The 27,938-nt window shown below is 38.2% G+C and overlaps 1 protein-coding gene across 9 annotated transcripts in view; it reads right to left on the bottom strand.

The window, feature by feature from the left end:
• The window catches only part of LOC131825254 (ATP-binding cassette sub-family C member 2-like), a 92,928-nt gene extending 65,329 nt beyond the window's left edge, over nt 1–27,599 (bottom strand). For 6 of the 9 annotated variants that reach the window (XR_009351170.1, XM_059164471.1, XM_059164476.1 and 3 more), the window contains exons 1-6: nt 27,387–27,599; nt 21,889–21,950; nt 14,757–14,904; nt 13,868–14,010; nt 9,657–9,834; nt 344–598 (exon numbers count right to left, since the gene is read on the bottom strand). Coding sequence is in view for 8 of the 9 variants with exons in the window: in XM_059164471.1 (XP_059020454.1) it covers nt 344–598; nt 9,657–9,834; nt 13,868–14,010; nt 14,757–14,904; nt 21,889–21,950; nt 27,387–27,458 (858 nt within the window). In the remaining variant the exon portion in view is untranslated. Of the gene's footprint in view, nt 1–343; nt 599–8,050; nt 8,180–9,656; nt 9,835–13,867; nt 14,011–14,756; nt 14,905–21,888; nt 21,951–26,735; nt 26,868–26,967; nt 27,354–27,386 lie in introns of those variants that run through there. The other 3 variants (XM_059164472.1, XM_059164473.1, XM_059164479.1) reach the window with 3 other exon arrangements.
• Nucleotides 27,600–27,938: the final 339 nt, after the last annotated feature.

The following is a 27,938-nucleotide window of genomic DNA, read 5'->3' as shown; positions in this document are numbered from 1 at the left end:
TGAGGACTTCACTGCCCCTGTATGTGAAATGGCGCTCTTTGTTACTCTATCGCCCTAGTCTAAGTTCTATTTCTTTGTATACAAATTAACAGCAGGCATTATCTTCTTTATTTATTTCTTCATGCCTGTCTCCTCTAATGAAAGCAGGAACTGATCAGCTCTCCTCATTGCTGGACTTTGCACAAAACAGATATCCAATCAATACTGGCTGAATGAATGAATGAATGAATGATAAATCTGGATTATTTCCCCATGTACAGAATTAACTATGGTTACTGTCAACTCTAGTCAGAAAATTCAGCTTCTGTTTGACATATGTCAAAGGAGGCCATCTTTTTCTTACCTTCAGCTTTTTCACTCTAGTTGCAACTAAAGCATTTACTGGTATCACAAACACAAGGACTGCCACCCCTGCTAACACAGCTGGACCCAGCTCTTGCCAAAGAAGTGATATGGCCATCAGGATCTGAAAAGGGGCTGACCAGAGGAGACTGAGGTTTGCTGTCAAGTCCATGAGCTGCTGGGCATCTGCTGACATCAAGTTAGTAATTTCCCCAGTTGAAAACTTCTTTCGAGAAACATTAGATAGAAGGAGGGCCTGAGAAAAGAGAGGCAAAATATTTAAAGAGTTCTGTAGATGATGAGACATCTTTATCGCCAAATGATGGTAACTTTTAGTGTCAATTTTCAATACATTTAGGAAAATCTACAAGATTATTTATGTGTTAGGATTATGAAACACTGAAACATTTAAAAATGTTTTTAGATGAAGAAGATACAATTACTGATCAAAACACATAGTTCTAAACTTCACTGCATATTTGTAGAGAGTAACATTTGGATTCCCAAGCAAATATATTTATTCACCAAAACCCCTCCACAACTTGTCAATTACAAAATTGCAATCTAGCCTAGGGGTGCCTAGCCAGCTGTCAGAAAAGCAAAGCGACTCCTGATCTCCAGCTCATGAATTCAAGCCCCATATTAAACACAGGACTCACTAAAACAAAACAAATCTATTCTAGATTTCTGGCATTGAGGATCCCCTCCATTTGCTGCCACCCCTATAATGCTAAACCATCTAAATTTTATCAGTACAAAGTACATAAATGATTCAATAATTACCAAATGAATGCTGATGAAAAGTAGATGCTTGAAACTAGAAAGTTTAAAGATGACACTGTCCTAGTTCTCAAGAAGATTATAATTTGGTTGTGGAGTCCAGTCTCCACCACCCACATATACCTCCTACACAGGATGGTCGTAAGCATAAAAATAGTTAAGAAGGGCCATGGGAATTTGGAGAGAGAAAAATACTGGAAAGGCTTCTTGGAGCAGATGGACATACATCTTTTCTTCCAGAGCCCAATTCTCACTTTCTGTGCACATTATTTTAATATTTGTATATTGAATTCAATATCCCCAAGCTTAATTATTGGTAACTCTTACTAAGGTTGATCTTAGAAATTCATTTATTAAATTCTCCACCCATTTAAAATTCCCAGTGAAATGCATAAGTGAACTGTCAAAGTGGTTGAGAATTGGTATGTGTACTGGAAGCCAGGCAAAAAAGTCCATTCATATGCCAAGAATTTTAAGGAATTTCCACTACACTGATTTAAAGAGACAGAACAGAGAGGTGGAACTAACCAGAGTAAATGAGATACAGGAAGCACTCAAAGTCTGTATTTTCAATAAATGAATAAGACAAAGCCTCCCCAAAAAAGGCCCATGTGGAAAATAAGTAGTCAGGGCCTTCAGGGGACCTCTTCTGACATTCCCGAACTCAAAGCAGGAGGGCTTCATGCAAAAGGGGGAGGCCACAGGGCCCACTGGAGGGACTGCTCAGTCCTGAGACATTCACAAGGTGCAAGGATCCCCCAAGCTCTACGGGCTACTTTAGTGTCCAATCCTCATTTACATTTCTACACAGTGAATTGGAAACATTTCTGTTACTGATTAGTAAGAGCGGACAGTTGTGCTGATGATACAAGAGAATGACCACTACAGACACAAGTGAGGAAAAAGGAAAAATACTAGTCCCTATGACAGTCAAGCTTTAGCCATGTCTCCTCCAAGGTAGCTCTTTATTCCTGATTCGTTACTGACCACCTAATGCAGCCAAGTGAAACAACGAAAATCCAAGCACAGGAACTCTCATTTCATTAAGTCTCCAACATTTCTCCAAAGATGTTCACTATTCTCTCATAAAATCCACCAACAACTTAAAGTTATAAATAAATATACTTCTCTCATCCTTCTAGAAGGAAAAGATAAATAGTATTTAGTATTTATAAAAATACTAGCAGATTGAAGAGTTCAAAGTAGTTAAATTAGACAAGGAATCAAATAAATGACCTACTATTGAAAAAAACATATCACAAGAAACATAAATATATGGCTATCTCTTTGTAATCTTTATAATGGAAGAACATGATATCCATTAAAAATGAGTAAGAACAGAAAAATTACTTCAAATTGAAAGCATAAATGTCAAATTTAAAAAAATGTAACGGAGGCAACAAAAACCCAAATGGGTATTACAACAAATGGAATTCTTAAACTATGAGTAGATATGTCAAAAAACTTTCCCCAGAAATTAGAGAAAACATGTTTTTAAAAATGAAATGATTTTTTAAAAACACTTCAGGCATAGAGAAATTTCAAAATCACACACACACAAGATACAAATATATACACATTTATGTATATGGTACATAAACATATTATATTATACAAATATTAATATATTTATATTTCTTTATAAATTCAGAGTAATGAATAACACAACTTCTAGAGAATGCCTAGGTTCCAGGGCCAGTTACTCTGTTTCACATCTCTTTGACTATGAGTAAGTCACTTATTGTTGAGTTTAAGTTTCCTTAAACTAAGAACACACACACAATCATTATATCTACAGCAACCTCTGTATCTACAACTGATTGTATCTATTTCTATGCACATAACAGTGCTTAAAAGAGAGTGCAACAGATACATATGTTAATATGTGTTTATTATATATGTATTATTTATTACATATGTATATTACATATACAGAAAACACATAAAATACACACATATATTACACACATAAAACACAACACATAACATAATTTACATGCAAAGAATAAGAGGAAATAATTAAAAAAAAAATAGAAATCTCAGACGTCTGGGTGGCTCAGTGGGTTACTGCCTTGGGCTGCCTTGGGCTCAGGTCATGATCTCAGGGTCCAGGGATCGAGCCCAGCATCTCAGCAGGGAGCCTGCTTCCTCCTCTCTCTCTGGCTACTTGTGATCTCTCTCTCTCTTAAATAAATTAAATCTTTTTTTAAAAAAAGTAGAAATCTCTCTAAATGAAGGAAAGATTTTAAACCAAAAGCAGTCAGAAAATAGTAGTCTAATTAAAAAACAGTATACCTCCTCTTACCCTGTGAAATCTGTAAATTTTATAATGTTAAAATTATCCTGAAAAAGAAATACTTACGAGCACCCAAACACAGAAAAATCAAAACAAAACACGTTATCCTAAAATGGTGGGGTAAGAGGTAGAGGTTGGCAGGCACTTTGTTACGTACTGAGTGAACCATATGTATTACGAGTGAAGATGGGGATAGCAAGGTGGAAAGCAAAAGAGCAGAAAAACTGAAAATAGTAGGAAAAAAGTTTAAAATATATACGAAAGTTTCTGCTATGCAATTATTTAAATTAATGCTTAGATATAAGAATAAATGTACTTAAAAACAAAATCAGACAGATTATTTTTTTAAGATTTCATTTATTTATTTGAGAGAGAAAGAGAGAGAGCACATGAGCATACACTCACGAAGAACCTAAACAGGGGGCGGGGCAGAGGGAGAAGCAGACCCCCTGCTGAGCAGGGAGCAGGATCAGGACCTAAGCAAAGGCAAGCCCTTATAGGACTGAGCCACCCAGGCACCCCCTCAAATTGATTAATACAAAAAAAGAATCATAAAGAAATCCTATAACAATGTATTTTCTCAATATGTTTTGTCATGATATATTATGAAGCACTAGGTATTATATGTAAACAATGAATCTTGGAACACTACATCAAAAACTAATGACGTTCTGTATGGTGACTAACAAAATAAAAAATTTAAAAATGAAGTAAATAATATATTATAAAACACTGTATTACAAATATATATGTATGCAGGTAAAATAAATGTTAGGAGAAAAATAGACCAATGCTTATCTTTGCAATCTAGAATTATGAATGGTTGCCATTTTCTCTTTCCTATATATATTACGCATATTTTCTGCAATATACAAGAGAAAATTTGCCTTAAAAATTGTTTTCAAAATATTAAGGAAAAGCTAAAGAGCACTATATAACTGGATTTTGTTCTGCATGGCATTTTTAACATCAAGAGCACTGATTTCTCTTTCAGTATTTTTGACTGCCAAACAAACTTTTATGTTTCTGTAAAATTCACAAGCCATGAAGGGGAATTTTGTTACTGCTTATTGCTAAATTATACAATCTAAACTGCCTCTTTGTTATATGAAACAATTTGGAAAAATATTGTAATATGACAGCACAATTATACTGGATGATGCAACATGTTCTAGAATTGTCTGGTAAAAAGTATTTAAAAAGATAAAAGAGAGAAAGCCAGAGTGAGGTAAAGAGAAAACCAATGGTAAAATCTAAAACCATATAAAAAGTTGGGAGTTTATAAATACTCTTCAATCAAAATGATAATTAACCAATTTTCATTTACAATTACATTTTAATCATAATCACTTACACAAAATTCTGTTATTTTTAAATTCCATCCAATTTTGAGATTTCTTTTCTACAATATTTTCTTTAACTAGTCTACAGACAGACACACACACACACACACACACACACACACACAGCACAACGATGTAATTTCTCACTTCCTGAAATTTCATTGATTTCATTTGTTGAATTATACTCTAACAAGACCTGGATGAACCAGATAAGGCTCCAGCCTCAAAAACCTCTCTTGACTGGAAATATTGTGATTATCCCTGCCCTCAATTCACTAACATCTCACTTTATCATCTGATGATGAAGTTTGTTTGCAATTTCCCATTCTCCCTCTTGTAAATTTGCTCCTTTCTAGACTCATTGCCATGGGCCTGGTTCGTATCTTTTTTTCCGGAACTACTGAAATAGTTCTAAGGTACCCCTTATTTCCAATCCTCTCTATTTTCATTAGTTTCTCCGGTTCATCCATCTGCCCTATGACTCAAATGAGTCCCAATTTCCTCTAGAATTAAAGTCCGTTTTTACAACGTATCTTTCAAGTTTCTGAAAAAAGAGCCGCAGTCCCTTCTGTTCTACCATCCTACCCCTCCCCACCATCCTAATCATAAAAATATGATCTCTAGCTAAATTAATCTACTCATCGTTTTCTGAGCAAGCCATGTATTCATCTGTGTACTCCCTTCCACAACATATTCCCAACAGTAGAGTCTTTGCCTCATGCAACTCACCCTTCTGACTTAAACCATGCAATATTATGCAATATTAACCATGACACTTTCCTGACTATCCTAGCTATAAGTCATTGAAGTCACATAATTTAGAGCTGGAAGGGTTTTAAAAATTCCTCACCCAGTGATTCTAAACCAACAGTTACTACACTTCTAAAGAGATATGGTATACCTAAAGGTGGACCCTCATAACATTTATAGGAACTCATTCTTCTTCAGTTTTTTTTTAAATTTATTTATTTGACAAAGACAGACAGAGAACACAAGCAGGGGGAGTGGCAGGGGGAGAGGAAGACGCAACTTTTCCTCTGAGCAGGGAGCCCAATGCGGGGCTCGATTCCAGGACCCTGGGATCACGATCTGAGCCGAAGGCAGATGCTTAACCAAATGAGCCACCCAGGCTCAGTTCTTCTGTATGCAAAACGTATGCCAGGATTCTCTTTTTGACTCTAACTGCAGGATTTGGATTCTGCTTCTCCTCTTACTGACTACATTTAAGTGTTTTAATTTTTAACTTTAATTTTTATTTATTTTTTATTTTTTTAATTGTATTAAATTTTATTAATTTTCTTGCATTTTATAATTATCACAATTAAGGTTCAGAACAAATCTTTACATATAGACAGTGTAGGCACTGCACTATTGTCCAATAATGGTGCCCACTAGCTATGTGTTGTTATTAAATGTAATTAAAATTAAAAATTCACTTCCTTATGAGCCACAGTTCAAGGGCTCAACAATATGTAGCTAGTGGCTGCCAAACTGGGTAGTATGGATGTATTACTTTTGTTTAGTTAAAAAAAAGTTTTAGAAGTCAGTAAGTTTTTACTGTATTTTGGTTCTTTTACTTTATTTCATTTTTTCTTCAGATACCTCCTTCAACATAAAACAATACTTTGGTCTCTAACTCAAAGTTATTCTGTCAGCACCCCATGTTCCAAATCTCTCCATTTTTCCTCCCACACCTTTTTAAAAAATTGTGATATATTTAATTGACATATATTAGTTTCACGTGTGTAACAAAATTATTTGGTATTTGATACACTACAAAATGATCACAAGTCTAGTTACATTCATCATCACATATAGTTACAAAAATTTTATTTTTTGTGATTAGAACTTTTAAGATCTACTCTCTTAGCAGCTTTCAAATACACAATACAGTATTTTTTTTTTTTAAGGATTTTATTTATTTATTTGAGAGAGAGCAAGCACAAGCACGGGGAGAGGCAGAGGGAGAGAGAAAGGGAGAAGTAGACTCCCTGCTGAGCAGGGAGTCTGATGTGGGGCTTGATCCCAGGACCCCCTGATCATGGCCTGAGCTGAAGGCAGTGGCTTAACTGACCGGGCCACCCAAGTGCCCATCACAATACGATATAATTAACTATAATTGCCATGCTGCATGATACATCCTCACGACATTTATTTTTTAACTACAAGTTTTTTACCTTCTGATCACCTTAGCCCATTTTTAAAATCACAAAGATTATACTGGACAGTGTTTGGTGGCAGAATGCCCCCAGAATGCCCATATTAAACCCAGGACTAACTGATGCTGCTTTTGAAGCATATCCTGTTTCTTAGTCCTCAAGAGTTGTCATGGGGCCTGAACCTGTGAGCTAAGGGGTAACAAAATCTGAACTTTGAGACTCATTAACTCTTAAAGTGATCAAGTGGAATGGGGCCCATGTTTTTCCCACAAACCTTAAAAATGATATTCCTTGAACTTTATTTCAAACCATCAGCAGTCATGTGGATGGACAGAGAACAAGAAAGTCCTATCATTTCCCTTCCTTACCAAGAAAAGGATCTGAGACCATGTTTACCCCACTCTTACAGCAAGTCCCTAATGAAGTAGAGCCAATGTCAGATTAATATGGGTCCTCTGGTGCCACTATGAGAGCCATTTTGGATATTGAAGGTATCTAAATACGATGAAAGTCAGAATTCTACAACCCGTAAGGAGAATGGAAATCTGAGACGCCTGGGTGGCTCAGCTGGTTAAGCGGCTGCCTTCGGGTCTGGTCATGATCCCAATGCCCTGGGATCGAGTCCCACATCAGGCTACCTCCTTGGCGGGAGCCTCCTTCTCACTCAGCCTCTGCCTGCCACTCTGCCTGCTTGTGCGCTCGCTCTCTCTCTCTCTCTCTCTCTGAGACAAATAAATAAAAAAAATCTTAAAAAAGGGGAGAGGGGGATGGAAACCTAACTACCCTAATTAGTTCCACAGAGACGACTCTCTGGAAAGCGGGTGTAGGATATAACACTTAGAAACAAGGCGAGTCTTACATCACTGCCACATGCACATGCTATCTCAGTGCCTCAGTACAGGTTATAACGACACAGGGTATGCCTTCTGCTGCTTGTTGGATGGACTTGGCATTAAATCGTAATGCATACACCAAGCCCTACTGAGCTGGCTTGATTCCTGTACTCCTTTGATCTTGAGTTCTCTCTGTTCTTAAACCACCTCTAGGGAATTGGTGGTTTCCTCCCTGTAGTCAGGGTTACCTCTCCCGTTATTATCTCCGGGGTCTCTCTACCCTTGAAATAGACTCACCTACAATGCTTGATTTTCTTTTTTTATTTGACAGCTTGTTCTAATTTCTACTGCAGTCCACTCTTTTATATTTGTATATCCATCCAAATCCTGTTTCCAAACTCCAATGTGGTAATCACTGAATGAAATCCTGTTCCATATGGACTATAGATCAGAAACAAGTGTTAAGGTTTAAACTGATTCCTAGACTCTTTCTCAGAATTTACAGCTTCTAGAATTATGACCTTAACAGTATGTACTTGCATTTGGGCTAAGACCATTCCTTACCCCCATTTTGGCCCAATATGGCTAAATGGCCTATAAGCTTCATGCCCAGCTCAGCCCAAATTATAATACTTCCATCCGCTAATACAAATTCTACACCTTTCCCAAAGACCATATGAAGGCTTCCTTTCTGTGTGAAATCTTCTTTAACTGCACACAATCTTTGTAGATTTCCTGCTTATCTGACCTCTTATAAAACCTGCTTTTAGTTCCACATATTAATATGTATGCTAATGATTCCCCCCCAATTTCTTGAAGACAGTGGCTCAGTTATTCATTTACTCAGTCATCCAACTTTTATAAAAATACATTAAAGTCACTCTCCCAGATAATAAAAGTACAACAGGTAAATAGGTTTCTATTCCAAATCTTAAGGAGCCCACAATTTACAGAAGAGTACAGAGTAAGAAGGCAAAATACACTTGATTGACTAATTCAGGTGATAACTATGGGAAGGAAGAAACTCTTTAATTGTTTGTAACTATGAAGCCTAAGTAAAAGGCTCTGAATGGTAAAGAGGTGGTACTTAAAATTGCATTTTCAAGAAAGAACAAATTAAACTTCAGCATGATCACAGATACAAAGATCAGCCAGGTTGTTCTGGAGGTGGGTGGGCACAAAGGCAGAGCCTAGAATCAAAGAGAAGCAGATAATGATCGTCTAGAGGAAGATGGCTTTGCTGCACGAGAAAGCAAGTCGACCCAGCAGAGGAAGAAAAAGGTAGTATGAAGAATCAAAATGATCATGAAAAGAAGAAACTTTACTGATACATAAACACAGACAACCATGAAAACATTCATCACCTTCATTTTGGGAGGAGGAGTTTGGTGACGCAACAGTGACCGGGCTCACCGGAAGTTGCAGAGGCAGTAAGGACTACAGAGAAATTAATACAACCAACATGCATGAGTCAAAGCTCTTTTAAAGCAAAACAAATGTGAGTGCTGTGAAGTGTGTAAACCTAGCGATTCACAGACCTGTACTCCTGGGGCTAATAATACATTATATGTTAATAAAAAAAAAAAAGGCAAAACTAACATACACTCAAAAGGCACTCTAGGAATATTTTAATACTCTCCTATTTTAAACTATGCAAGTAAAGAAACCATTTAGAAATGGAGAATTTCAGGGCACCTGGGTGATTCAGTGGGTTAAGCCTCTGCTTTAAACTCAGGTCATGATCTCAGGGTCCTGGGATAGAGCCCCGCAATGGGCTCTCTGCTCGGCAGGGAGCCTGTTTCCTCCTCTTTCTGCCTACTTGTGATCTCTCTCGGTCAAAAAAATAAATAAAATCTTAAAAAAAAATTTTAAAAAAGGAAACGGAGAATTTCTTAATTTTTACCTTTTTGTAGAGGAGTCCAATTACAGCTGTCTTAATTTTTGCTGAAGTGAGCATGTTAAAACGCTGGTATTGCTGAAGGATCAAGGTTTGCAAAAAGACTACAACAAAAAGTGCCAAAGCATAACCATAGCCACTCCATCCAAAATCTGGGTGATGTTCACAGAAAACGATCATTTGCCTGGATGTCATACAGAAATTGAGAAAGGGGAAGAAAGGTTAAACACCTGAGGTAGTTGAATGCTTATAGGAGTTAAGTGTTGTCCAAATGTTAGACACACTCACATGTTTACCTGCTCTTTTTCTCTTCTTGCCAAGTTGCCTTCTTTTCTCCCCTCTTTATTTTTAATCCAAGTATTATATAATAAAGTAAACAGAATCAACAGTTTCTTTCAGAGGCTTTTGAGTACAAGGTTAATCTCTACTTTTCTTATGGTAATCTCACCAATGAACTGTTCTGGCCTAACTTCTTCATACAAATTGAGACACAAAGACCGTTAAAGCTTCTTTTTTTATCATTATCATGAATTTTGTTAAATACAGGGAAACATATGACAATTAGAATGTTAAGTAGTGGGGCGCCTGGGTGTCTCAGTGGGTTAAGCTGCTGCCTTCGGCTCAGGTAATGATCTCAGGGTCCTGGGATCGAGTCCCGCATCGGGCTCTCTGCTCAGCAGGGAGCCTGCTTCCCTCTCTCTCTCTCTCTGCCTGCCTCTCTGTCTACTTGTGATCTTTCTCTGTCAAATAAATAAATAAAATCTTTAAAAAAAAAGAATGTTAAGTAGTGAATCTCTCAGAATGGCACACAGTTTTTTCAAAGGCCTGAATTTTATCTCACCTCTTCTTACTTTTGTCCATATCCAGTTTCTCTCGACTCTATCTTCCCACATTTCCTCTTAAGTTTGGTGACAGCAAGGTCACGAAGATCACAGTCAGTGCCGGGGTACAGTGGGGCACAGTGGGGATGGTTCTAATCATAGCTTTCTTGGTTGCTTATTGTCCTTCAACTGTGAACACTGGTTACAACTCCAAACGCCTCATATCATAGTTAATAACTTTATATAGTGCTCTCAACTATTTAAAACTGTATCCATGTGACTAATAATGCAGATTTTAAAAGCCTACATATACTCTACGTCACGATGCAAACAACTTGGATATATTTTTCTCAGATACTACAGATTAATATGTCATTTTTTTTTTGCAGCCCCAATTCTTGGTTGACTTAAGTAGTTTCTGTTATTTTATAAGTAAAATGTATAATAATGTTTTAGAAATGTATACATATATATATATATATATTACTCTGAGTTCTGGAAATGCAGAAATGTACTTGTTATTGTAAATAGCCATTTTGAATTAACTTAAGATTATAACCAGAAGGAAGCCAAATGTGGTTAGGTAGAGTACCCCTCAATTTTTTTAAGAACATTGACTTAAAAACTCATTCTTTGTGTGAGTTTACATTTTTAAAGTTTATATTTTTAAAAACTAAAAAATTAATGTCTAAGCCTTAATCTGTTTTCTTTTGCAGTTTGGACAATTTATGGGTAAAAAAATTAAAGGCAATTTGTGCTTCCTGAATTGCTTTATAAACCAAGAACTGCAAAAGATTAACTTTATTGGAATTGTACTTTGCAATCAAATATATACTAGTGTTTCTAAAGTTACTATTAAAACCTCTAGTCACTAAAAATTATTTAGAGCACTGTGTATTAAATTATACCACAGCCCACCTAGATGAAATAATAGGAAGTTCTGTATTTCTGAGTGGATTTCTATCAGATGCCATCCACTGGAACACCAAATTATTTTTACAAGAGTAACTTACTGGGGCACCTCTGTGGCTCAGTGGGTTAAAGCCTCTGCCTTTGGCTAAGGTCATGAAACAATGGCAGCAAATAAACATATCTGATTTCTATCTCTAAGAACTGTAGGAAAGCAGAGCAGCTGTACCGTATCTCTCTTCACTGCCAGATGCCTGTGTGATCTTCCACTAACAATTCTAATATAAATACAGCTAAATGAATTATCTTCTAATATAAATAAACGTAGGTCATAACATCAGATTGCATGCCATATGTTATTTTTTAAATAAAAGGAATATACGGATTCTGTAAACTTGGTGCTTTACATTTCTATGAATTTCTTTTTTACTCTTGAGGAGCCTTGAAATTAATAACTAACTCCTACACATGAAGGTTAAATGCTTATTAAAGGGTTTGCTGGGCATCTCATGATGGCACTTAGGATATTTTAAATCCAATTCTAACAAAACTTGGTGAAATTACAAAAAAAAAGGGGGGGGCCAGAATCTGACCACTTGTTAGCCCCTTCATTGCCACAACCTGGCTGAGGCCCTACTGACCTTCACCTGGACTACCTCAGTCTTCCAACTGGTGACACTTCTACTTTTGCTCCTCTTTACATTATTTTCCACACAGCAGCAGAGTGATCCTTATAAAAGTTAAGTCTAATCACATCAAATCCTATTCAGAATCTTCCCAAGTTTTCCCTTCTAAAACAGAACAAGAGTCAATATCCCCCTCATAGTCCATAAGACCCTTTAAAATCTTTTTCATGCCCAGGCCTTCTTAACCTCAATCTATCACATTTCTTCCCAGCTACTTTGCTCGAGCCTCACTCACCTCCTGTGGGTCTTCAAAGACACCAAGCATGCACCTGCCTCGTGGTTTTTGCCCTTTCTGTTCTTCCTATTTGCAACGGGTATGGTCTTGTCTTCTTCCCCTAACTTCTTTTAGGACTTTTCTCAAACGACACCTTATCAACAATGTCTTCCCTAACCTCCTTAAATTAAACAGCACTTCCATCTCTCCCCAGAGTAGCATTTCCTACCCCCTCCCTTGTTGTACTTTTTTTTCCTTGCCACTGATTATTTCTTAATATCATTAATATTTTTTCATCTGTTTGCTATTTATCTCATCCCTTAAGGTCATCAGAGCAGGGACTCTTTGATTTTTGTCCACCCCAGGGTCTATGAAGAAGAGGGGTATGTAGTAGGTGCTCAATAAATATTGGATAAATACATTTCTGGATATTATCTAGATTTTAAGGAACTAAGGATTAATTCTCTTTTCATGAATTAAACAGTTCTTAAAATAGTTCCACAGGTTTCTTACAGGATACGTACCTAACTAAATAGTTCTCCCACAACTTGGGAATGTATTCAATATTAAAATATTATCATATAACTCGAAGGCGGTGAGGATAAGAAGAAACTAAAACTTATCCACAATCACCCAGATACACGTACTGCAAATTTTTTGGTGTATGTCCTTCCAGTATTTTTTCTCTGAATACATAAATATTTATATATGCATAAAATATTTTACTTGCTGACTTATAGCTTTCTATTTTGGCTTGTTAGGATATTCTGAACACTTTTCCATTTCTTGAAATATTGTTTTAATGGAATTATGTCTAATGACTAAAGAGGATATACCATAAAAAGTTATCATAGATTAATTTAAAAAACCTTATGTTTCCATAAACCATATAAGAGATAGGGCAATGACTTCTTGATGAAGATCCCACAGAGTCAAGGTCCCAATTTCATTGTCTGGCTGTAAATCCTTGCATATAGATACTAAAGTAATATCAAGAAAATTCTTCTAACAGTGTGTCTCTCTCTATGTATATGTGTGTGTATATAAACCCATACGCATTTACATTTATTTATATATTATTACCCTGGCTGATAATGTTCAACTCCCAAAAGGTCACAGCTAAGAAAAATAGTGAGGGTATGTACATTTCATTTTCTAAATATATATTCAAGACAGGCTTCCCAGGTTTTAATAATAATTCCTGCATTTTCTATCTATGTGAACTTAAGCAAATTACTTAAACTTTTGGTTCTGCATCATGATAATGAGTGTAACGATATTTTCTGTCTCATGGGATTGTTGTAAAGACTGAACAGGTTAATTAATACAAAAATTTTAGAACAGTACTTAGTATATGGTTGATTTCAGTGAATATTGACTGTATTACCATCATTCACATTTGCATTATAGCAAAGCTAACAGAATGTCCATATCCTAAATAAAATTTGCAATAAGGGCCTTCCATACTCTTTTTTAGTACAACTTTTAGGGTGGAACACTTGCTTATAATTTACCTATGGGGAGATTAAAAAAAAAAAAAAGAAAGAAATACACAAACAACAACAAAAAAACAAGACTACAACTTACTTCATTATGAGTGGGCTAGTGAATGACAAAATATCAGCAAACACTTTGAATACAGCAACTTGAATCAGGACAAACTTAAAGGTGTTCCACAATGCATAGACCAGAGACGGTTTCCTGGCATGTGTCTCTTTAGAAAAGGATGCCTACATAATGAAAGAGAATAAGAAGAAATGAGAAAATTGGACAGAATAGAAGCAAAAAATGAAATATATATACAAACTAACCATAAAACTAGTAATGTGCTCTAAAGATAAGGTAAGAAGAATGGGATAAATTCAGTTAAACTTGAAAATATGATCTATATCATTGGTATAGTATGTCTTCAGTTCACTGATATTATTTACACAATGTAATATAAATGGGCAAGAAAAACAGTTGTATTTTTTTACTTTTGTCAATGTTGAAACTGTTTTATTAATGTAACTAATATTAATATAGATACAGTGTTATCTTCAAATTATATTTTCTTTTTGAGAATTCTGAAAAGGACACATATGTATGTACATGACACTAGGTAGATATGGAGTACCTATCTGTCCCTGCCCCATTAACTTTGATCCTGGTCACCATATTATACTTGGAACAACAGACATAATAAGGCCATAGGGAGATACAGAAACCATCTCTGCCACAGCAGTTGAGCAAAAGATACTGGTGAAGAGCCAAAGATAACATATCAACACACTGTTCCTGATATTAAAGGGAGGGGTTGCTGAATAATTTGTTGAGAGAAATTAGTTACAATAACCAACTCTGCTTATGAAAATAGGTTGTCACTTCACATATTTTAGGGACTTTCTAAATTAATACTAATAATATCTCATGTTTGGAAAAAGGTCTTTCTAGTTTTAGGTAGTAATTAGGTACTTAGGATTTAATAATTAATTACCTTTGCTTCTTGCCTCTCTTGAGTCCTTAAGACTTCCTTCCTCCATTGTTTTTCAAAGATGGGACACACAATATAGGAAGAATCACTTTCATGTAGCTCACAAAGGTCCTCTCGTTCCAAAGGTTTCTTATAGCCTAAAACAATTACTCTAAAAATGAAAGAGTAAGGTAAACAATTCAGCAAAACTAATAATCAAGTTAAAAATACTTTCTGCATGCATTTATCTTATTCTTTGATGTATAAATTATTTTTTAAAATCAGGATGCAATGACTAGATTGTATTGTGGAAAGTCATACAACATATCCTGCAGTTCAGTAATGTGCAATGATCATTTGTAGCTTTCAGAATTACCTGGACTTCCAATTATTCAGTAAAATACTCACTTCATTTACTCATCTCATATTGGAGGCACCTACTATTTTACCTTTTACCTCTCTTATTGAAATTTAAATAACTAACTTTCACAGTAAGGTGTTCACTTCAAAACCGCAGCTCCTCTGTCTTATATCAGAGGAAAAATGGACCCAACCTCTGCATTTGCAACTCCTCCTATTCCACTTAGACATCATATTCCCTTTTGCACTTGACTTTACAAATTGTCCAACTAGATGTGGAATACCTGGCTCTGTCCCATAAACTTCAGCCTTGGCCATATTACCTCTGACCAACAGAATACAAGCCAGGGTGACAATGCTGTTTCTTAAGGTGCCTTAAGAAACATGGCAAGTTACTGTTAGCCTCAGTACCTCTACTCCCCCCCCATTCAGTGAGCTTACCCCAGGGGACAATGAATAATTATGCAAGAACAATGAGTCTAAATCAGGACTGTCCCAGGCAAACTACGAGGCATGGTCTAGTTATACCACAAATGTTGTTGTGGCAGACAGTAAGTTATACTTACCGTACAGCCTTCCTTCCATGTCATCTGACACCTATTCAGCTGAAAATCTTTTGAACTCAGGGTAACTCCTTATCTCAGCCACAGAGTCATAACGTGTGACTGGTCTAATGGAGTCCTGGTAAGCCCAGTACCTTTGGCTTGGCATTAGTAATTTAACTCAGCTATGGTTAAGGATACCGAAACAAAAGTCTGCTGAGGAGAACTTTCTTTTCCAAAAAGAGGCACAAAACTTCAAGAGGAGAAAATGTTTGCCTTCTTTTTTCTTTTCCTTCCTCCTTCCTGCCTGCCCTGGAGGCATAATGCTCTGACAGAAATCATCTCTGCCACCCTGGGTGAAAAGCCAAATAAAAAGGAAGGGAGGCGGAAAGAGAGAAAAAACTCTGGGCCCTTTACAACATAGTTTACCAGCTGGTTCCTAGCGTTCTGCCCAATAACAAGGAAATAAATACCTATTTGTTTCAACCCTTGGTTCTTTCTCTGTCGTTAAGAGTTTCTTATGGTTTGCTTCTCTCTCTCTCATTTTTTCTCCTTCCCACATGTTAATCTGTTTTGTTTCTTAAATTCTACACGAGTGAAATCATATGGTCTTGTATTTGTTTTTTCTCTGACTGACTTATTTCACTTAGCGAGGATGAGGAGAAAGGGGGACCCTCTTACACTGTTGCTGGGAATGCCAACTGGTGCAGCCACTCTGGAAAACAGTATGGAGGTTCTTCAAAAAGTTGAAAATAGAGCTACCCTAGGACCCAGCAACTGCACTACTAGGTATTTACCCAAAGGATACAAGTCCCTAAGTGATATAGTTCAGATATGCTCATTTGATGAGCCTGGCGACACGACTTGCTCAGGAAGAAATTAAACCCATGTTTAAACCCAGGCCTTCTGACTCCATAGTTTCTGTTCTTTCCATTATGAAATACGTTATTAGTCCAAGAGACCATAACAAAGTATTACACTACTCCAAATTGGGATGGCTTTCACTGTCATTATTATTGAACAATCTCTATCGATTGACCCTGAGATGGATTTAAAACCTACAGTAACCAGAGTCTGCACTGGATTCAATTTCACTTTTATTATACTACATAATACCATATTACAATTCATATTTAACAAAAAGGTTTAAATGTAGTAAGAAAGGAGCTTCAGTAATCATGTTTCTGTTGGCTCAAATACCCTGGACATTTTCCTGCAGTGCACTTTCAAAAACATATTAAGCAATAAACTACTTTTATGTCATATTAAGTCTTTCTATCCCATTCTACAAAATAAATATTCATTTTCAAAATAAGACTGCATTGATTTTCACAAAAGCATTTTTAATAATGTTTACTGCCTCAGCATTTTGAGTTAGAACAGTGCAAAACTCAGCGGTTTTGGTTCACGGGGCTAAGTGACCCCTGGCTTTCATGCTGAGTCTCCAAATAATGCAGCTTCGGAAAGTGACACTTGGACTGAATTGATTGTGATGCACATGGTTCAGTTGTTTAACTACTGTGACTTCCCTTTTCCCAGGTGTGTGCTCCTTTCTCCTCTCTTGGCTCTCTTTTGGTACATTTAAATAATGTCATCACCCTGGCTCGTCTTTCTACCACACAGAAGCATCCAGGAAAAGAGGAAGGAGTGTGTCTTTAAAGCAAATGATGAGGCAGCTTTTTGGGAAGAAACAAGGACCAAGAGCCGACCCTCCCAATAAGGGGATTGTAGTGTGCGTAAACTATCCATAAACTCTGGACCTGATTCGTAAGCATGTATCTTGTATTTTTTAGACTGATACTTCTTTTCAAAGGTCATTCAGTTTAGTTAATTTGATCCTCGCAGGTCTCTAAAGCAGGCGGAGCCGTATTAATTTCCCATTATTACAGGCCGTTAAACACCAGGAACTCCAGGGACTGGCCAGGTTTTTAAATGTGAAATAAACCATTGCTTTCAATTCTGTGATCTTAGAGAGAATTTCAAGCATGTTCAACATAAATGAGTGGGAGTAAGCATCTCATCCAACTGATGTTAAGAGCAGTAAACCAGTAGCAGTTTGCTAGGAAGATGAGATGAAATGTAAATTTTGTAGATGGATAATACTGGAAAACTTGGAAAGTAAAGATATATATGTAGTTGTATTATCAATTTCATTACTATTAATCATTTTTTTTTAAACAAAGGAGTGACTGTGATATGGGAAAAGGCAAAAGTCAGTTTGCCCAAAACTTGTAAGACAGGACAAAGTCAGGTAATATATAAATTTTATTAATATGTGAGGAAAGAGAGGACAAACTGAATAGTGTATCCCTGGTTAAAATAGTGATTCAACTGTGACCTATAAAAACGTTAACTAGATTTTTCCATGTTTGTCAAGGGGATTACTCTATGACAATGATTATTATACACTGATGACAGATTATATTTGCTAATAAAGGCTTCATAATTATTTGATCATCAAAACTATCTAGACAGCTCCTGCCTTAGGAATTAAGGCTCATAAGCATAGAATTCCCTAATTATTTGTATCATCTGAGCGTTGGTGGTATAGTGGTGAGCATAGCTGCCTTCCTAATTATTTGTATCATCTCAGCACATTTTAATTGAATTATTCATATAATTACGAGAGATTGACTTCGGCCTAGGAAATAATTTCTGACTTTATTCTGTAACTCAAAGAACAGATCTGAGAACACAATTAACCACTGTCTTCAAAGAGGCATTTTCTTAAACAACAGCTATATTTTAGCTGCAATCGTTTAATTACCAGATAAGAAATCAAATTAGATTCATGCCAATGACAGTTCCAGATAGCAGCATGTTATAAAAAATTTCCTATCTAGTTCTGGGATGTTAAATCTAAACAGAAAATAAATGTGATATTCAACAATTACAGCTTATTGGTTGATTTGATTGATCTAAGATATGGACTTCAAGACACTGAGGTGTTATATCTTAAAATCTGCTAAGCCTTATCTTGCTTATTAATTCAACTTCAGGTTATATTTTAGCCCTCCTAAAATGGTGTTTGTAGTAATTAAGATAAATGCATATAGTCTTTACAGTTTGATAAAGTTTTAAAAGTACATTCCCTTAAAATTAATTTTATTTGCATTATTTAAATTCCATGATATCCTGTGACTTAAAAATTATAGTCTAAAATTTTTTTTTTAAGATTTTATTTATTTATTAGACAGAGATCACAAGTAGGCAGAGAGGCAGGCAGAGAGAGAGAGGAGGAAGCAGGCTCCCTGCAGAGCAGAGAGCCCGATGCGGGACTTGATCCCAGGACCCTGGGATCATGACCTGAGCCGAAGGCAGAGGCTTTAACCCACTGAGCCACCCAGGCGCCCCTATAGTCTAAAATTTTTAAAGCCAGAACAGACATCACTCTTCCTCTCAACATGAATGAAATACAATGCAGTTTTGAAAAATGTATTTATACATATACAAATTTGAAAAATCAAAATCATCAAATGTAAATAACACATTTACATAATTCCCACATAACCATTCTTTTTTCTAATGTGTAATTTAATGTTTAAATTAATGTTTTTTTTTAAGATTTTATTTATTTGACAGACAGAGATCACAAGTAGGCAGAGAGGCAGGCAGAGAGAGGAGGAAGCGGGCTCCCCACTGAGCAGAGAGCCCGAAGCAGGGCTCGATCCCAGGACCCTGGGATCATGACCTGAGTCGAAGGCAGAGGCTTTAACCCACTGAGCCACCCAGGCGCCCCTAATGTAGCATACTGATATAAAACTCTTGCCATCCTCTGTAAGTGACTCCTAGATTTGTATTAACTTGGAATTCTTATAATTCAACCCAATTATTTGCTTCTGCTCAGTTATTTGCTCACCCAGTATATCAGTTTTCTACTTAAACTGCTTTCATAACAATCACCAACAAACTTTATTTACATTGCCAAATTCAATGAAGAATACTCAGTTCTTTTTAAAATCTACCCCTTTTCAGTACTGGGTGCAATGGACCACCTTATTTTCCTCCTGTTTCGACAGTTTCCTTAGCTTTCAAACACACTCTTTCCTTGGTCTGTCTCTTACACTCTGAATGCCTTTCCTTAGCTTCCTCGCTAATTCCCCTCCTTCCACCGTTGGAATACTGAGGATTCTCAATGTTCTTTTTGCTCATCCCATTCAGGAGTTCCTCTCTTTCTGGATGACCTCATTCACACTCATGGCTTCAGCTACTGACATACAGTCAATGACTCCCAAACCCATATCAAAAGCCTATATATCCAAACACCTATTAGATATTTTTCCTGAGGACGAGTCAGACATCTCCAACTGAAGCTTCTCCAAACTGAACATACTGTTCTTCCACGACACCTGAATCGGGCAGTTATCTGAGCCAGAAACTGATAACCTTTTTCCAGTTCTTCAATATCCTGATCTAATTAGCTCAATCTGTTCATGCGCCTTTGAATCTGGTCATTTCTCTGACCATAAGCCTAAATTTGCAGTGTAACTGAAGAACCTCCTAACCACCCTCTGTTTCCATTCTCACCTGATACACACCATCTGCACACACCTGCAGAGGGGATTTTCTGAGGTGCGAACATGAATTTCATGACACTCTGCTTGATCTCTGGCCCGATCGACACACCGTAGTGTAGGAGGGTCAGTCCATGCTTGTCTCTCTGGTTTGCATACAGTCTTTGCTCAACCTGGAATACCACTTGGCTCACTCTCGCACATTGTTACATGTTGGGTTCAAGCATTAATTTCTTGTAAAACATTCCCTAACTGTGCAAATGTGGTTAGATGGCATTCCTGAAAACTATGTTTCTCTTTCCTGCTTATACTGCCTTTCGCTTTTTTGGGTAACTGACAACATACTTTTTAATCTTTCTAAATCTACTATGAATTCCTAGAATATAGGAACTAGGGCACCTAGTTCTGCATTTTTAGAGGTTAGCATGATGCAGAGCATCCAGCCCACAATCAACCTTTTCTTTTTTTTCTTTTTTTAAGTATTCATCTACTCTTGAGAGCATATTTATAGATCATATTGGGCAATTTTGTTTCTACCAACTGTAAAGCAAGGGGCATAAGGTTAAGATAATAAATTTGGTTTCACGTATCATTACCTTTCTGTTATGGGGGAAAGAACTACACCTCTAAAGAAAGCTTCTGAATTTATAAAATTGGAAAACTCAATTCTCTTTTACTATGATTTAATTCTGTGTTAAAGCCCTCATCACACATTATAGATGAATTGTTCTGTGAGGTAAACCACAATATATGTCTTATAACAATGACTGTGTATGTGTTTTAATAGTTGTGTGTGTGTGTGTATGGCAGCATTCCTAGTAAAGAGTAGACTATCAAAGTGAAAAGAAAAGCATGAAACATGGACTCAAAAACTGACTTCCAGCACCAAGTTGGTGTACTTCTTCTTGGGTATCAATGGACAAGTTACTTCCTCTTCCTAAGCTTCAATATTCAATTTTCTCATATGTAAATGCCTATCTCATAAGACTTGGGGGAGAGAAACGCCTGGGTGGCTCAGTGGGTTAAGCCTCTGCCTTCAGCTCAGGTCATGATCTCAGGGTTCTGGGATTGAGCCCCGCATCGGACTCTCTGCTCAGCAGAGAGCCTGCTTCCCCTCTCTGCCTGCCTCTCTGCCTGCTTGTGATCTCTATCTGTCAAATAAATAAATAAAATCTTTAAAAAAAAAAACTTGAGGGAGAATTAAGTGAAATTATACATACATATATACTGGATGTTAAAAATAAATTCAAATTCTGGGACGCCTGGGTGGTCCAGTCAGTTAAGCACCTGACTCTCAGTGTTGGCTCAGGTCATGATCTCAGGGTTGTGAGACATACCCTACCCATGAGCTTCGCATGGAGTCTGCGAGATTCTTTGCCCATCCCTCTCCGTCTGCCCCTCCCCTTGCTTGCTCATGTGCTCTCTTTCTTTGTCTCTCTCAAATAAATAAATAGAACCTTAAAAAAACAAAATTAGATTTTTCTCCTTCCATAGTGCTAACAGGGTTATAGATATTATACAGGGACAGATATATTGCAGGAATATTGCAATCTTATCTGTGGAACTACTTAGCATGTTATTATCTAGCATTTCTCTGTAATAAAATGAGAAAAAAAAGTCTTTACAAACAAATTTTATAAAAATATTCATGCTTAGATTAGAGAAATAACATTTAGGTGTCATTTTCCTTGGAATCTTCCTCAGGATGGTATGCTACAAACGAAATAGTAAAATTCCTACCTGCTAAACCAGGAATATGTCATCCTGCTGAAGAATGAAGCATTTTTCTCTGGGTTGCATTTCTAAAAAGAAAAATATAACAAGTAGTGCATGAAGAATATGTCTTTACTTTAAATTTGATATATCTTCGTCAATAGGTGGAAAAGTAAACATGAAATAATTTCAACTACCAACAGCTTCAAGAATGTAGATATTATAATCCTTAAGGAATAAAATTATTAGAATGGTAGTTGGACTAGAGGCATTTTAAGATTTCTACCAACATTATCATTATGACTCTGTTTACATAACAAGAAACCATGTAAAAAAAAAACATTTCTGAAATTTCTACTTCTCATTCTCACACTCTGTACATATATCTCCTTGAATTTCTATGACTGTGTATATATGTATGTTTATGCATATGTATATATACATAATTTAGTATCTACATATAAGCTAAATTTAAAACACTTTAATCACTAAATTAAAGAAGTTTTGTCTCATTTTCTAAAAATATAAAAATAAGAGAGTATAATAGGCATTTGGCTCACTTCTGTGTGCTTAAATTACATATTTTAGGATAAAGGTATAAATACATAAACATCTATTTATCACAATTACATATTATTTTGGGAGTTTGTAACATTACCTGAAAATTCTTTCTGTTCACCTGGTGAGTTCAACAAAAAGAAGGGCTTAAAAAGAAGGCCTCAAAAGTAATCATTTTATGTTTTTAGAGTCGGAACCAATGCCTGTATTTTAAAAAGTGAGAACTGATCACTACAGTAAAGTTCATTTTTTAGAAACTGTCCCATATTTGACAATTTCAGCACCGATCCTCTCTAATCCAGTTCTGATTTCATACATAAAATATTAACTATGTTTTGAAAAATTATTGTCCTAGAAGGAATGTGTACAACAAAATTCCATCCTATACAGCAAAATGTCCTGAGTAGGGAGCAGAAAACATTATTCACTCCATATCTGTTCCCTGAGTTACAGCAAATGATATACTACAAATAATTTACTCAATTGCTATCTGTCCTTGTATTATTGTTGCAAAGAGTAAATGAAATGACAGATGTAAAACTGGGGCCTCAAATAACCACTCATACATGTGAACTCTAATGTGATCATCACTACTATTACCAAACATATTATTTGGAAAATAAGTGCACATATTGTGGAAAATGTTTTGAAAGTTCTTGAATTAACCCACAAGTCACGTTTTATTTCACAGAGAGTTGCCAATCTGATAATTTACCACCAATGTGAAGATCTGATTCACCCCCAAAACATGTGTATTTCTGTGGCAGACTGTAAATGGCTACAAATCCTTAGCAGCTTTTACCATCAAGAGGTAAACTCTATTCTCCACTCCCTGAACAATTTTGATCATGAAAACGCCATGAGTGACACCAAGAGAGCTCCAATTCTAAGCCTTGAGAGGCTTGCTGTGCTCAGAACCCTGAGCGTCACCATGTGTCTGATCCCAAGCTGACCTGCTAGAGGATGAGAGACCCCACAGAAAAGACATGATGTGCTCATATGACAATCTTTCATCCTGGCTTGGAAAGAGCCAGACACATGAGTAAATTAGTCCTAGATGATCCTGTCACCAGCCAGCTTTCCAGTGGACTATGGTGCCTAAAAGAGTTCAGCAGAGACCAGCAAAGCTGACCCAAACCAGGTCATGACCCAACTGATCCAAAGACTCAGGAGCTAAGTAAAAAAAGTGGTTGTTTTCAGTACCACATCTAGCAAAGCTACTAGAGAGGGTTATTTTAACAGTCCCAAACCTCAGTATTTGACTTAACATTCCCTCTAGGCCCCTTTTCCCGTATGAAAGCATCTCATAGGAGGCCCTTTGAGTCCTTTGGTAAATAGCCTCCTTAGATGTGGGCCAGGCATCTTACACTGAACTTATCACAATAAATTTCAGATTTACCTCCCAGAAAAAAATTACAGTGGACAGGTAAAATATCTGGTGAAGGGAATATGCCTTATCAAGCTCCAAGAACACACAAATGACTTTTCAATAAATACTGAATTTTTAGCATGGGTCTCACTGAGTTCATTATTGATACTTTGCTACAGAGTAACTTCTGTGTAGAAAAACAAACAGGACAATTCTAAGAGTATCTTTCAGTGTTCTAATGTACTCCGATCTTCTCCATTAAACATTTCTCAATCCTTCTAACTCACTATTTTCACTGTGACAGCACTTCTGGTCTGCAGATCTAACTGACCTCAAATGTTTCCCATTTCCCTTGTTGCCCTAAGCCCACTACAGGCCTTTGTTTCCTAAACCCTCTCCTTTTCTGTTGTACTTTTTTTTTTACCACTGAGTGTATAGCAGGAATCCCATAAACACACCTTACCATTGCTGACTTAAGGACGATTTTCATGTGAATGGAGGTCCTGTTATTTCTGGGTTTTGACAGAGAAGGAGGAGGAGGAATTTTGGGCCATGAGACCACAGCATAGCCAGGGTCCAGGATTAGTGAAGTGTTTTGCTTTCAGTCTTCCTTGGGTTCAACCTTGAGATGTGGTCCCAGGACGAAATGATTTGTGTGACTACTGCATCTCACAATAGCTCGTGACCCCTAACTTCAGGAGCTTCCTTTGTGGGCACTGGACAGAGTTCTGGGATTGGTGGAGGAAGTTAGGGGAAGTGAAGGACAGCCTCATGGAGAAGGGAAAACACCCAGAAATCAAAAATTTATGTTTCTTAATCACTTAGTATGTGCCGGATTCTGTACAAAGTATATTACCTCATTAAATACAACATGTCTTTGTGGGGTGACCGGGTGGCTTAGTCGGTAAAGCACTGCCTTTGGCTCAGGTCCCGGGATCAAGCCTCATCAGGCTCCCAGCTCAGTGGGGAACCTGCTTCTCCCTCTGCCTCTCCCCCCTGCTCATGCCTGCTGCCTCTCTCTCTCCTCTCAAATAAAATCTTTTTAAAAATGTGTATATAACATGTCTTTGTGGTGAAACTATTTTTGTCAACCCCATTTTACAGGAGAGGAAACTAAGGCCCAGAGTTTAAGAAACTTAAGGAAGTTCGAGAGATTGGATCTCATGCAGTTAGCCCATTCCATCTTCCAGTCATAATTCCACACTCTCAACTCTGTAACAGGCTGCTGCTACTTAGAGATACCTTTCCTCCTGTCCAAATCCTTCTACTTCACTTCTGGCTAATTCTCACTTGTACTTTCATCCTATTTAAGATCCATTGCCTTTGGAAAGGGAAAAGATTTATTGCTTTTGGTAATTCCTTTCCACCCAATCCCAGCCTTCAAGGCTTATATTCTTGTTCTGGGTTACCACAGCAATCTCAACATATTCCTCAGGGAGGATTTAAAGGGGCTCTTCACAGCTGTCTTTCCTGAATTTACCCTCCTTCTTTCCTGACTATGGAATCCTTTCCTGACAGGTGCTTCTCTCTTGCTAGATTTAGTTCTTCCAGAAGACAGAAAACTATATTTGATTTACCTTTATATTTTCAGTTTTAGCCTAGAGCCTAGCTAAACCTATTTTGCAGGGGAATGAATGAATGGCTGCCCACCAACCACAAGTATTTATTAGTATTCTAATCATAAGTCACTGTGCCAGGGCTAGAAACTACCAGAGAGTCATGTTCTTAGATTATAAGTAGAGGGGATTTCTGTCTGAGATCTATTATGTCAAAACATAAGGTCTCAGCAATGAAAGATAATCATATAAGGTCTTCCATAGGCTTTGAAGCCATCAACTCTTTCTTTCTTTTTTTTTTTTTTTTTTTAATTTGGCATCACAGAGATACCAAAAAGAAAATGCAATTAAAAACTAGTATTTTCAGGGGCGCCTGGGTGGCTCAGTGGGTTAAGCCGCTGCCTTCGGCTCAGGTCATGATCTCAGAGTCCTGGGATCGAGTCCCGCATCGGGCTCTCTGCTGAGCAGAGAGCCTGCTTCCCTCTCTCTCTCTCTGCCTGCCTCTCCATCTACTTGTGATTTCTCTCTGTCAAATAAATAAATAAAATCTTAAAAAAAAAAAAAAAAAAAAAAAAAAAACTAGTATTTTCAGGGCGCCTGAGTGGCTCAGTGGGTTAAAGCCTCTGCCTTTGGCTGGAGTCATAATCTCAAGGTCTTGGGATCGAGCCCCGGATCGGCCCCTCCATTCAGCGGGGAGCCTGCTTCTCCCCACCCCCCTGCCTGCCTCTCTGCCTACGTGTGATCTGTCTGTCAAGTAAATAAATAAATAAAATCTTTAAAAAAATAAAATAAAACTAGTATTTTCAATCCTGTATAAGTGGATAGCTAGCCAGGTTGAATTAATAATCAAGTATATAAATAATGTTGAAATCCTACAGGAAGAACTGCAATTTTGGGTGAGAAATTTGTTTGAGTTTTATAATTTTCCACCCTACAAGTTTGTGATTCAGTGCCTTTGGCGGCCACCTCTGTAGTTGTACCAATGATATTAAACCCGTTTCTCTGCTTAAGCCTGCCATCTCTCTTATAAAGTTAAAAAAAAAAGAAAAAAGAAAAAAAGAAAGAAAGAAAGAAGAGAAAGAGAGGAAGAAAGAGGGAAAGAAAGCGGGAAAGAAAGAAAAAAAAAAAAAAAAGGAATACTGTCCTGGTGGAGCTTTTTCACATTTTCAAAGGATTTATTCAGCATCTATATTTTATCGACTTTACATATAATTCGCTTTACTTTTAAAGACATTTATAGTTTCATTTTATAGGTACTTAGAAGAATGCTGTCATATTTATTTGACACTTGGAGTCACCTACAAGAACGAGGATTAAAGTAAGTTCCCTTGAACCTGATTTTGTTTTTGTTTTTGTTTTTTTGTCCTTTTTAGAATTACAGAGCTACTTACAGAAGGGTCTATTTCTAAGGCTTTGTCTCCTGGTGAAAAGCAAAGCCAGTGGAACTTGGGTTAGGGACAGTGCTGGAACACACCGCGGCAGGGATCGTCGCCCGGTACGACTGTCCCGGCATGTGACTTCCCCTGCGGAAGAAGCACGTGTCGTCACGAGGGCAGAGCAAGGCACCGTCAAGGGCCCGCAGTTTCTGGACTGCCCCGTCTCCCAACACCCCGGGGTTAACACCTGTCGGTCCTCGGGGTTACTGATCCCGCATCGCCCCCGCGGTGCCGGCGGGTTCTGCCACCGCCCGTGGAGCGCCACCCCAGCCTCTCCGCCTTCGGTGACGCCAGGGCCATGCACGCTCTTCTCACGCGCTCGTTTCTGGTGACCGGGCAGTTGTTCCCCCTTCAAAGAGGCCCCTTTCTCCTCCCGCCGCCACCTGGACGGAGATCTGGACGGCTCCGATCTCCCAGAGTCCCGGGGACCGGCGTCAGCTCCCCCGACTGCGCGCGCGTCCGTCCGTCTCTGTGGGTGGCGACTGCTGCGAACACGCGGCTCGAAGCCATCCGTGCCCCGGGCCGCGTGCCAACGGACGGCCTCCGTCTCCCCACCCGCAGCGGCGACGAGCGCCCGCCTCTCCCTCCGGGACCAACGAGCAGTACCTGCGCCTCGGGCCCCGCGGGGACCCGCTCGTAGCCGCTGCCGGCGCCCCACCTCCGCAGGCAGGAAAACATGGTGCGCGGGCGCCCGGCGACGGGAGGCGGAGGGAGGCACCGAGGCGCGGGGGTCCGACGCCGCGGCGCCCAGAAGTGGGCAGGACGCGCGCACTCGGCCAGACCTAGTTGGCAGCCGCCCCGCCCCGAGCCGGCCCTTCCGGCGGGCGCGCCCTGGGTGGGGCGGGGGCGGGCGGATCCGCGCAGGGCCGGGACGAGGTGGGGCAGGGGGGAGGGGGGAGCTGGGGGAGGGGGGAGCTGGGGGAGGGTTAGGGGGTGAGGGGTCGGGCGGAGAGGGGATGCGGGGAAGGGGAGGAAGGTGCAAAGGCGGGACCATCTGTAGAGTACGAAGATCTCTGCGGCTGGGGCAGTTTGCACTTGACCCCGTAGCTCTCCAAGCCTCGATTTGCAGGACTGCGCTGCTAGGAAAATGTTTCTTTACGATCGAAGCACGAAGCGCGTGTCTCCCGGATGTTTGTCAATAGCGTATTACAGCGGTCC

Source organism: Mustela lutreola, chromosome 2 (genome assembly GCF_030435805.1).
Source record: "Mustela lutreola isolate mMusLut2 chromosome 2, mMusLut2.pri, whole genome shotgun sequence".
In the NCBI taxonomy this organism is placed as follows: domain Eukaryota; kingdom Metazoa; phylum Chordata; class Mammalia; order Carnivora; family Mustelidae; genus Mustela; species Mustela lutreola.
The sequence above is the reverse complement of the archived record's forward strand: the minus strand, read 5'-3'. Positions and strand labels throughout refer to the sequence as shown.